Source organism: Enoplosus armatus, chromosome 11, assembly GCF_043641665.1.
Source record: "Enoplosus armatus isolate fEnoArm2 chromosome 11, fEnoArm2.hap1, whole genome shotgun sequence".
NCBI classification, from domain to species: Eukaryota; Metazoa; Chordata; class Actinopteri; order Centrarchiformes; family Enoplosidae; genus Enoplosus; species Enoplosus armatus.
Genome location: NC_092190.1, coordinates 14,094,312 through 14,106,430, shown reverse-complemented (window position 1 = coordinate 14,106,430; position 12,119 = coordinate 14,094,312). Strand labels below are relative to the sequence as shown.

At 40.4% G+C, this 12,119-nt stretch overlaps 2 protein-coding genes across 2 annotated transcripts in view; one reads left to right on the top strand and one right to left on the bottom strand.

Moving 5' to 3' along the window:
• Positions 1 to 127: 127 nt before the first annotated feature.
• Positions 128 to 1,846, top strand: upp2 (uridine phosphorylase 2). The gene is made up of 7 exons (XM_070915079.1): positions 128 to 180; positions 348 to 462; positions 553 to 711; positions 827 to 941; positions 1,047 to 1,256; positions 1,406 to 1,552; positions 1,704 to 1,846. Exons 1-7 carry the CDS (start codon positions 128 to 130, stop codon positions 1,844 to 1,846), a joined length of 942 nt encoding a protein of 313 aa, XP_070771180.1.
• A 1,148-nt stretch (positions 1,847 to 2,994) lies between these two features.
• The window catches only part of LOC139291956 (coiled-coil domain-containing protein 148-like), a 28,920-nt gene continuing 19,795 nt past the window's right edge, over positions 2,995 to 12,119 (bottom strand). Inside the window, exons 11-15 of the mRNA XM_070914043.1 lie at positions 7,071 to 7,211; positions 5,608 to 5,726; positions 4,125 to 4,242; positions 3,804 to 3,938; positions 2,995 to 3,138 (exon numbers count right to left, since the gene is read on the bottom strand). Coding sequence (XP_070770144.1) covers positions 2,995 to 3,138; positions 3,804 to 3,938; positions 4,125 to 4,242; positions 5,608 to 5,726; positions 7,071 to 7,211 — 657 coding nt within the window. The remainder of the gene's footprint in view (positions 3,139 to 3,803; positions 3,939 to 4,124; positions 4,243 to 5,607; positions 5,727 to 7,070; positions 7,212 to 12,119) is intronic.

The window sequence follows — 12,119 nt, the reverse complement described above, 5'->3', positions numbered from 1 at the left end:
TGGCAAGGCTAGAAGTCACCACTATATCAGCTCTGCACTCAAACACAACTCTTATTCAAAAACAGCTATTACAGCAGAACAACTTTCAAGACATTTTCAACTGGATTTCAAAGCATCTTCTGCAGTCATGGCACCGATTTTACTAAACTGCATGGGGAATGACCACAACGAGTATATCAAGTAAGTATTTGAGAACCTCAACTAAGCTTTGAATTGATTGTTTCTTGTTGCTCCACAAAATCAAATTCAATTGTGTTAATCCATTCAGAGCATATACTTAGTCCACACTTCGGATTCACTCGAGCAATCTGTCCATTTATTAATATGCTGCACTACATTGTTCTTAGACAACAAGTCCAAGTGAAGAATCCCTACTTGGACACCATGGAGGAGGATATTCTCTACCACTTCAGCTTGAGCACCAAGACTCACAACCTTCCAGAAATGTTTGGAGATATTAAGGTTTGTGAAATGCTAATAAAAAAAAGAATAATTTTGGGTTTGCAATTTCAAAAGCTTAAAAACAAAATTCACTTTCTCTTTTTCCCATAGTTTGTGTGTGTTGGTGGCAGTGCGAATCGAATGAAGGCTTTTGCCCAGTTCATCCACCAGGAGCTGAACCTGCCCGGAAACCCAGAGGAAATCACAGATATCTGTGAGGGGACTGATCGCTACTGCATGTATAAAGTGGGACCAGTGCTCTCTATAAGTGTAAGTATTACATAACATTTTTTGTCCTCGTCGGCTTTATTTCTAATGGCAAGTACTTCAGATATTGCATTACTGGTTTAATCATTTCACGGTTTGTTTCTTGTTGCAATTACAGCATGGCATGGGTGTCCCTTCCATCTCCATCATGCTGCACGAGCTCATCAAACTGCTGCACCACGCTCAGTGCCGTGATGTGGTCCTGTTTCGACTTGGAACATCTGGTGGAGTCGGTAAGAACATTGTATTTTTTCGTTTTGAAAGTGAAAAACGTTTTCCGATGATGCTTTCCCTGAATGACACCTCTACCCTGGCTATCTGCCTGGTGTCGCCTCCAGGTCTGGCTCCAGGGACAGTGGTGATCACAGATAAAGCAGTGGACTACTCCTTCCGCCCCCAGTTTGAGCAGGTGGTTCTGGGTAAAGTTATCACCAGGAGCACAGAGCTGGACGAGGGAGTGGCCAGTGAGCTTCTGCAGTGCTCCTCTGAGCTTCAAAACCTTCCAACAGTGATTGGAAACACCATGTGCACCCATGACTTCTATGAAGGTATAAACAGCATCGCACGCTCAGCTTGTTTGTGACCACATTTGCAAATCATTTGTAATCACCTCGTTACACATGAGGCGTACAGGCAAGAACTTCAACAGGTCAAAACCAGTGGTCAGGTAGTGACAAATCCTGTGCTGTATCTCTAGGTCAAGGTCGACTTGACGGAGCTCTCTGCTCCTTCTCTCATGAAGAAAAACTGGAGTATCTGAGGAAAGCTTACGAGGCCGGAGTGAGGAATATTGAAATGGAGTCCACCGTATTTGCTGCTATGTGCCGTGTATGTGGCCTTAAAGGTATTGTTTCCTACATCTTTTTATTAGCCTACTTTGATATTGGTCAATAAAGATAATTAAGTTGTACAGAATAGATAGATACTTGTGTCTCACTTCTGCTGATTTGTGATTTTACCCCATATATGACTGATAATCTCCCTTTTCTCTCCAGCGGCTGTGGTTTGTGTTGCGTTGCTGAACCGCTTTGAGGGAGACCAGATCACCTCCTCTCATGACGTTCTGGTGGAGTACCAGCAGAGACCTCAAGTCCTGGTGTCCCACTTTATCAAGAAGCGCCTGGGACATATTGTCTGAGTCCCCAACACCTCCCATCCCGACCCCAGCCTCCCAAATAGAGTGTATATAGCTTTGACTGATATATGTGGATATGTATATATACTGTACTTAACATGTTAATATTACATTAGACACTTATTTAAAAAGTTGTTTAGATTTTTATGATTTCTTTGATGAAGCTAAAATGTAGTATGTTGCATATATATATATGTGTAAGTATGTATTGTATCTTGTAATATTTAATACTCTGGTGCTTATGTAAGGTAACAATAATTTTCTAAAAAGTTTGTTCTGTATGTTGATTTAATATTTGACTTACACTTATAACTCTGCCAAGAAAGTCCACAACATCTGGTAGTTTGTTTGCCTGTCTGTCTGTATGACATCTCAAAAATATGTTGAGACTGTTTCTTTGGAAAATGAACAATTTATTATATTTTGGTGGTGATCCAACTCTGCGACTTGTAGACAATAATCATTTTAGCTATAACTACAAATCTAACTAGATAAAGAGACACTTCTGAGGGGATGTTTGTAGGATCAAGACACACACACTTCACATTTAAATGATAAATGATTCGCTAGTAGTGGAGGTTTGCAATCTGTTAGTGGCCTCTAGTTTTAAAGGGTTTTCCTCTTATATGCTTATTAGATGAGAAGCACTTATCATTCCATAGTGGTTTCTCTTATGGACCCTCCTACAATGTATTTCGGTGATGAATGTGTTATCAAATGATCAGAGACACTACATTTAGTTGCTTCTGCCATACAAGCTTGTTTATGAAAATGCAAACTTCCTGAAAGTAACATAAGCAGCCAATACATATTGATAAATGTGCAGAGAGGTCATTTTCATTTGTTGGAGGTACATGTTTATCATCACTCAGAGTTACTGTATGATACTGTACTGCTGTGGAGTATGAAACCTACAATAAAAGTCAATAATAGTAATTGTGTCACTCTGTGGACAACACTGTAGCTTCTGTATATGAGTTGACTTTGTGAGTACAGCAGCTTTTGTACCAAACACCAACAAACCAACTGCGAATATGATTCTTACACATGCAGCTTAGTAAAATATTTACATTTAACGCATAATACTAAAACAAGAGTTGGTGGGACTTAATAGCGTGACCCCCAAACAACCCCCTTTTTGGGTCACATGGTCAGAATTTGAGTATGGATTTGGTATCTCGTCTAGGTGGTTTAGGGGGCTTGATAACAGACAGAACCTCTTTGGCATACTGGCTGTGGTGCAGACCAGCCTCCCTCAGAGCCTGCTCAACCCGCACTCTTGGATCAGACACAATCTGGGAAACAGATGTAAAAAATAATCCACAGTAAATAATACATTTCCAGCTGTTTCATACTAGATCACACCCACTATGTTACCATTGTTTGTTTTTACGGTTTACCACACATTTAATACTTGCAACGAGATTAAACACTAATTCCTTCACGGTTTGGTACTGGAGGAGAAGATTTGCACAGTCTGACAATCATTAGTCATTGCCTATGTTACACAATAACCAAATTCTAGCCTGTTCTCTACAGCGATGAAACAACCACCCACACACACACACACACACACACACACTCACACACACACACACACACACACACACACACACACACACACTCACAGACAAACTTGTGCACTGATTGACTGGGTGGCCTTGAGATCAAGGCTCTGTATAAAGTTATCTAAGTTATCTGAGAGGAGGACAAACATTGTTTGTCCAGCCACCCAGCTTGCATAATTTTCCTCCACTGAATGGGTCACTCATTAGTCTCACCCAAGATGAAACTAAACACACTGCTAACAACATCAAGGAAACTGGGGAAGGAGTTCTTGCAGGCTCATAATATGCAGAGCATAGATAAGGAGTTTGGGGCAAATGACCATGGAGCTGTAGAGCTTTCGTAATCATACAAAGCTAAAGGTTATAGCAGGGTAGATGCTATCTTGCCTCACCTGTGTGTCTGTGTACGTGTTAATACTGTAGAGAGGCCTTTGGAGCTCAAACTCCTTTACATTCAAGTGTCGACTCCTCCAAGCATCTGTATCTGCCATCATCCTCTCTGGGTCTGCCTCTGCCACCACCCCAACCTAAGGTAAATGGAGAAAAAAAATTAATAAAGCGATAACATACAACTGTCTTCTTATTTACTGCCATAGGGTGGCAGTGATGCCTCGACTCAGATAAGGATGAGTCCAAGTCTTCCCTTGTGGGTCATTACAACTGACAGACAAAATCAGAGCGGTTGAAAAGGTTAAGAGCAGATAATGATACACCTGGTTTCTGAGAACCTCCAGACGATTCTGTTTCTCTTCTTCTTCTCTCTGCCGCTCAAGCTCGCGCGCTTCTCTCTCCTCCCGTCGCCGCTGCAACATATCTGCCCGAAACTGCACCCTAGAGGGAGCACAGAGGGTGTGGACATCAGACCTAAACAGCACCTATCGCTCCTGACACAGCAGGCCTCCGGGCCGTGGAGGGTTTTATGCAGCTGCCAGAGTGCAGCTCCTCTCCCATCATCTGTTTTTATCTCTTTCTCAGCCCCCCATGGTTCCTGTTCTCATCCCTGCTCCGAGTTCATTCACACAGCCAAAGTCAACACCATTATCTGGTATTAATACCAGTCTCTGTGAGTGTCTGCAGAGAAATGCTAAGCAAATCACACCAAATGCAGAATCATCTATTTTTCAAGAGTAACTTAACACCAGGCTAAAAAGCAGTGTTTCACTTCTCTGGGCAAACGCTTCAAATGTATTGCACCTTTAACCTCCTAAGACCTGGCATCCACATGCGTAGACATCACATTTTGGGTTATACCATAGTACTTAATTCGGCTTATATGGAAATTCAAAATTGTCCCCGTATGTGGAACTACATCATGTCAACAGATGATGCTTAGTTTTTATACTTATCAGGTCCCAATAAGCCCAAAGAGCAAAGAGAAATTAAGACAGAGCTTGGGTCTTAGGAGGTTAACCCCACCCTACTGTGGTTGGGAACTGCATTAGACTTTCAAATGAAGTTCTGTGAGTTTCAACAATGTTTGGCTGCACAAAACGTCATAAAGACTGCAGACGCTCCATGTTAGGGGTTAAAGGTGAAATTCATATACGTTGTTTTACATCATCAATCTGTGATCAGGTCAGTGCAATCGAAGGTAGGTATGTTGATGCGAGGTGCCGTTCATCAGTCTCCCTTAGTCTTTTAGTTAAAGGGATAATCCAGCAATTAAGTATTGTACTTCCATAAAGTTGGGTATCGCACAATGGACAGATTAAAAAACGAATGTTCAGAATTCAAGCAGCAGAGGCCGAGATATGCTAACTTTTAGTCCCTCGTATGGGTCAACCTCCAAAAATGCTCGATCCTATACTTCCCAAAATGCAACCAATAGCATCTTTTTATTGGACCCTTCCTGTTTTTTTTTCAGACTTGTCAAAGCTCCTGTAGAGCCACAGAAGACATTACAGTCTCTGGTACTCCATATGACTAGTAAATTGATTTTGACATGTACATGTACGGTACAGTGCCATGTTAATAACTGTAACATAGCTGTTGCATCACAAAAGTAACTTAAGCTTGATACTGGATATATTAATAAAAAAACATAAATATGTATTTGTGGTATATCTGTGATTGTAAGTGGTATGTCATGCCATGCTTGATAACAGGTAATAATGTATTTTTAGGGTTCTGGATTCTCTTTTAACAACTCTTTAAACATCTCTTCGAAACCTCAAGGTCCCATGGCGCAATGCTTACCTCTCTTTATCTCGCCTTGTCTGTTCTTCAATGACGCTCCGCAGATTAGCGAGTCTCTCTTGATCCCTCTGCTCCAGCACCTCCCTCCTCTTCTGCTGCTTTAAATAAAACTGTCTGACCTGGGGGGAAAACAACAGTTTTACAAAGAATAACGACAAAAAGTTAACAACAGCCACAAGAACAGTATCCACACTACGACTAATTTGACTCCCACAGAACTCTTAGGATCGTCATGTCCTATCGATTGTGACGGAGCAGGAATCAGATAAGTGTAAATAGAGAGAATGAGATGATATTTCAATGTCTGGCAGACTATTGTGCTAAATTATATGGAATCCAATGCAGCCTAAATGCTCTCATTAATCAGAGAGTGTCTCAGGTTGCCCATGCTCTCTTAGCATACCCCTGAGGAGAGAGTTAATTAAACAGTCAGACACACACACACATTCTGGTAATATTGTGCCAGTGAGGACAATAACTAAATTGAATGATCAAAATACCCAGATAATTGTAACAACATATGCTTTCAATTTGATCTTCATGTGTGTTCAAGCGGTGTATCCACAAATGTTAAGCAACGTGACGCTAGCGTCATTTTATGAAATGGCTGCCATATATTGAAAACTTTATGATATGGTATGGTAATATGGTTTTATTTTATACAGAGCTCCTGATGTCCCAAAGGACAATATGTTTTTATTTATCTAATGCAAACAATTTATCAAAGTGTCCACAAGTTTGGGGCAACTACATAGCATTTCCAATGGTTCTATAAAATAGCCTGCAATAACTTTCAGTGCTTTTTATGTCGGCAGTCAGCCATTATTTTCTGTTCTGTCATACACTTATTCGTACACACACCAAAAGGTTTGAGCATGAGCTGATGTGCCACATATAAGTTGGTGCTTTTGAGAAGTACCTTCTGTGAAATCATTGCTATTTGTGTAGCCAGCGCTGGGATCCAGCTGAGGCAATATGACTCTTACTTATTCATTTATTTTACTTTTGATGCAATTTTCTCAGCACACCATAAACAACAATCTAAACCTAACCAATCTATACCTGTCGTCCGTTAAAATACTCAGCAGATCATTCCCGCTGAGGACAGTCCTTTGTTTCTCTAACATTTTGAGCTGGCTGTGTGCATCTAAACTGGGCTAGCTTTTGGTGATAAAGAAGCATATGAATTTATAGTAAATTATTTGTTTTTTTTCCTCAAGATAATAAACGCACAAGGTAATATAACTTATGCGCACAAGATATGGATGTTGTGAGCAAAGGATAAAAAATACCATCTATCATCTAGAAAGAATATTTACTAATATACCTATTTTGGAGATCTCTCATTCAATAATGCTTTAATTCAACTCGGTTTGATCATAATACATGTTTTTACAAAAGTTGTGTGTAACCCATTCGCCCTGAAACATTTATTATGATGGGTGTGATGCAGAAGTGTTTACTTTTTCTTTCTGCTGTGATTTCATGGCGGTCTCCTTCTCCCACTCCCTCTTTAACCTCGCCTCTTCCTCCTCCTGCTGTCTGGCAGCTATAGCTGCCTCCAGCTTCGCCACCTCCTCCTGCTGGGCCCGCCACCGCTGCAGCTACAAACACACACATGCAAATACACACCAGGGAGAAACAAAAAGCAGGTTATTGTCCATCAACAGCTGTCTTCAAAGAATCACTCACAGGGAGACAACCAGCTGAGCCCCACTGCCCTGGTGCCAAAGTGTGGCATGAACTTTAGAAAAGGTGTCAAAACGTCCTTTCACACTTCGTGTTAGATCACCTCAGGGCCCGTCAAAGCATTGAATTGTAAATTAACTCTTGTGTATGAGCCCTATAACAAACAGAACTTATTCTAGTGAGGAGAGTGCTGTCCTTATACAGCAACTCAGGTCAGGTATCATACACTCTTTCAAAAAGTCAAGAAAAACTGTCTCATTTTCACTGAGATGCCCATCCAACTTTTAAACGGTAAAGATTCTGAGCACTAACTTTTAGTTTGAGTTTACTATGCAAAAGTAAGTGCGTGTAAACCCTGAAAACAACACCAAACATGGAGACACAATGTCTTGACAGAACATACAGACAAATATTTCTCTTCTACAGTTGTGTTCACAAAAAAAGCAAACTTCCCTCACCCAGCTGGATATCTGGAAACAGACGGCCTACACTTATCACACACACACACACACACACACACACACACACAGTCTAACATTTGCCAGGGAGTGAGTGACAGGTTCGTTATGCAGCAGCCTCTCTGCGGCATGCTGGGTATTAAAGTGTTGCACTCCGACCGGGCAGACAGATTCACAGATCTATCAGAGGAGAGCTTAGGAATCCCCGGAGGAATGAACTGCACATTAACGTGGCCTCACACACACATTAGAACCAGCGGTATCATCAAGTCAATCATACTTGATGTCTGCCTGAGAAAAAGCAGCAGCTGTGTTTGAGAGACTTAAAACAATCCAGCCTCTAAATCCGGTTCCACTTGACAGTGTTGAAACTGGAGATGAAACATGCTTCTTCTTTAGAAATCATAATGGTGCCACATGCAGATATTTAATGCTCTATTTTCCTGAAACTGGGTCCAATATGCAATTCATATGTCCTGCTGCTTTTTCCTTTGAACTGGGTGTTAATATGTAATGTTCACCTGCTGATGTTGATTCCAATATTGCCTTGTTTAATATAATCTTGTCATTTTGAAAGGTGTCTGATTCCAATGACTACTAGTGTTGCCCCGAGCAAAACACTAGACCGATACCAAATCTGAATAGCACATTCAAGTTTCAACATAGATCGAGAACATACTACTAAAATGCTTTAGTGTATAAAACATGAGAGATATTTTTACATACAGTGCTCTAACCTAGAAGCTGACCATGTACAGTAATTACAACAGCCCTGGTTTGAGCCCGGCTCAGGACCTTTGTTGCATGTCATTCCCCATCTTTATCTCCTTCTCTCCCTCTGAAAATAAAACTAAAGAAGCTTTTTTTAAAATACAGAAAGACAAGCGCACATAATTAAACCACCCATCAAGCTCTGGCCTGGCCCAGATAATATACCTGCATGTTTGATGCTTGGAACCCAGAGAGATGGGGTGTGTAAACAACCTGGTGGGTGGGTCTGTGAAGCACATTTTTTGAGACATACAAACTAACGTGACAGATAACACTGTCTTTGTTTTTTTCCGTAGTCTCATGAGGCAAAAAGTCAAAAGTTTGGTGTGTTAACCTAAGGTCACAGAACAGAATGTATCTTTATAGCGTTAGATCGACTGTGAACACTGTAAGAGCCACAGTGGCTGATTTTATATGTCTTTCTTGTTTAGGCAGAGATGAAAAGGCATTTTAGGGAGCACAAAGAGAATAAAATGGTCATTATGTACAGTCTACAGTAATTTGTCACTGGAATCTCATTTTCTGTGAATTCAAAGGGAAATGGGACACCATCCTTTTTCATGGCAGCACAAAAAAAGACTGCAGAGATGTCAGAATAACAAAAGAATGATGGCCTTTTTATCTGCACACTGCAGCCTGCTCAAAGCCTTTGTTAATATAACTGTACAGTTATCGTGATGTCTTCTGTCAGGGGGCGTTGCTGCGGCCATCAAAGCTTTCTATTGCAGGTCATTTAATGAGAAACTTTAGATATATAACAGACGAGTGAAACAGGTTAGGTATGAACTCATGCGAAACAGCAAATCTTTAACCAGCATCATTATTGTGAATTAGAGCAGCAAACTGGAGAGAATAGGTGGTGTATTTATAAGAACAGCACCACTCCTCCACATGTGGGACCACTCTACTGAGTGACATTAATGACACATGAGATTTACTGAATCTTTAATTGGACAAGAACTAATGTCCATTAAGAGATGAGGAAAAATGAAACTATGCCATTATCTTTGTATTTCCACAGCTAGCACAATGAGAATTTTCCTGAGGTTTATAACTCTTAAATCATATACATATACGCAATTAACTCCTCAGAGAGTTGTCAGCTGAAACACTGGTGGCCCACGCACTGTCTCAACTACTGAGACTCTGCCACGTCCGTTCGGCCACCAGAGGAATGAAAAGCTGTACTTGTTAGTCACTAACCGGAGGGTCACACAGATCATGTGGGCATAAATTAATCTGTAACAATGCTGTTTATATTGCAAAGTACTCTGGAGAGCAGGACATGAAACATGTGCTTTTGCAATAAAGGAAAACCTCTGGTCCTATGGAAATTTATCGTCTTTCGATAGCTGAGTCGCTTGTCCTGTTGGCCTGCTCGTCCCTTTCCTACCTGAGCATGTTGCAACAATCTGACATCCCTCCAGGCTTTATTTACTCATGTGGAAAACACAATCGCTCATCAAAGATGCCTGGGAGTGAGATATAAGTGGGATGCAAAATGAAAGCAAGGACAGAATAAAAGGCTGAAATTAACAGTAACACCAAGAACAATGGCAGCTAATTACAGCAGCCAGAACACTGCAGAACAAACAGCGGATTATTTGAAAAGAAGAGTCTGTGTTTCAGTGATAAAGTGGAATGAAATAAGCCATGCATTAAATGTTAACTGGTTATTTTAATCATACTTTTCATTCCGCCTTTTAAAATATCACATCTGGAGCTCCTGCTACACTGCTATAGGATCAGTAATGTAATCTGTGTCCAGACACATGAATCCTGCCAGTCATCTTTGCATGACCAGTCTGTGGTTCTCAAGAAGAAGCTGTGGTCTATGTGACAGCCTTGCCCTTTCCAAAACCGAGGGGTACAAGCTGACTCTGAAATCAATTACCCTGGATTTCTTCCCACTACTTGTCCCTCAGAAGAGAGCTGGCAGTACACATCCTTGCTCCCTATAATGAGGTCAGAACCACACCTGAACCCATGGAGGCAAAGAGACGGGTGTTTATTTGCATCACAGCTAGAAAATATAACAAGCAAGTAAGTACCTTAGCCGACCATCACAAGTACCACCACAGCGGCCCTTATAAACATAAACATGTATAGGTAAAACATGGATACATTTATCTTCTTAATTTATTTTAAAATGCTGTAGCATAAACCAGTTACCACTGGTAGAAGCTGTTGCAAGAGGGTCTATATTAGATTAGTTCATTTATGTCACTGAAAGAAGGCATCATCTAGACCAGTGCTTCCAAAGATTTGTTGTCTCTCATACCCCGACAGCCCTATCAGATGAGCTCAAGTACCCCTTGACTGGCACCACGGAAATGTGTTATGAATGGATTATAAACTGGATATTATTTAAGACTATTAATCATATTAAGTGGGCATTATCACAATATTTTTTATATAACCAACATAGAACATTACTTTAAGCTATTTGAACCTTTTTATCTATTTCCTACCTTATCCTTTATCCATTACTTTTATCTAACTGTTTCAACTGTTTATTTAATGCTTTAAGCTAATTATTTTAATTTATCCATTACCTTGAGCTAACTATTTCATCTGTTTAACCAATATTTTTAACTATTTGAACCGTTTATCCATAACTTCTATCTAACTATTTCAGCTGTTCAGCTAATTACATTTAGAAGTGGCCTTCTACATTGTGCCAGTCTTCTACTAAATTATATTATACTATACAGCACACATAATAGGAATAAAATTGTAGAAAGGTGTAGAAAATGTGGATCTCAAGAGGGGTGAATGACTCACACACAGTCGAATCAGGAGAGTTGCTTGGGTCAGAGGGAGCAGCTGTAGAAAACAAAGCATTAAAGAAGCAGATGCAATGGGAGGAGAATCCATCTTGTCTCTCCGCTGTGTCGCTGTGCTGGGATGATAAAGCCAGTGGAAAGAAAGATTGGATGCAAACAGGCGTCCATCTGAGCCCCACACAAACTCAAATATGTGCACATGCACTGCATAAACAAAAAACGTCTATGCGGAAAAGACATGGGAATGAAAATGTCTGTGTGATTTTATTTTTCTTATTGCCTCAGAGAGCCATGAAAACAAAACTCAGAAATGTGTGTGCTATAGTCAGAGGCTTGTAGTTTATGTTCTACTGCAGGCTTACTGAAAACCAAAGGCCTCTGTGGTTTTCAAAAATATATTAAACAGGAGCTTGCAGATACATACTGCTGTCTTGAATGACATATTCCATCATTTTAGAAACCTGTGATTTTTTTTCCTACTTTATTATGCCACAGTCATTACAACAGTATCTAGAGTAGCTCCACACTGACAGAACTGGATGTGAAATGATTATCGTCCTTGAATTTGCTTCTTCACTAACACCAGTAAATGTCAGTAAATACCAGTTACTGACAGAGCACAGTAAAGGATAAAGTGAAATCAGTCCAATGAAATGTAATAATCAGCTGCATAACAAAAGCAAGTTAGGAGAAAACTACAATACCAGTCCTATCCAACATGATGTATTGTGTTAGTCAAAGTGAAGGAATCTGGAAGCTGCTGGAAGCTGTAGGATCACATGACTACCAGGAGTTAAAGCAAACATGC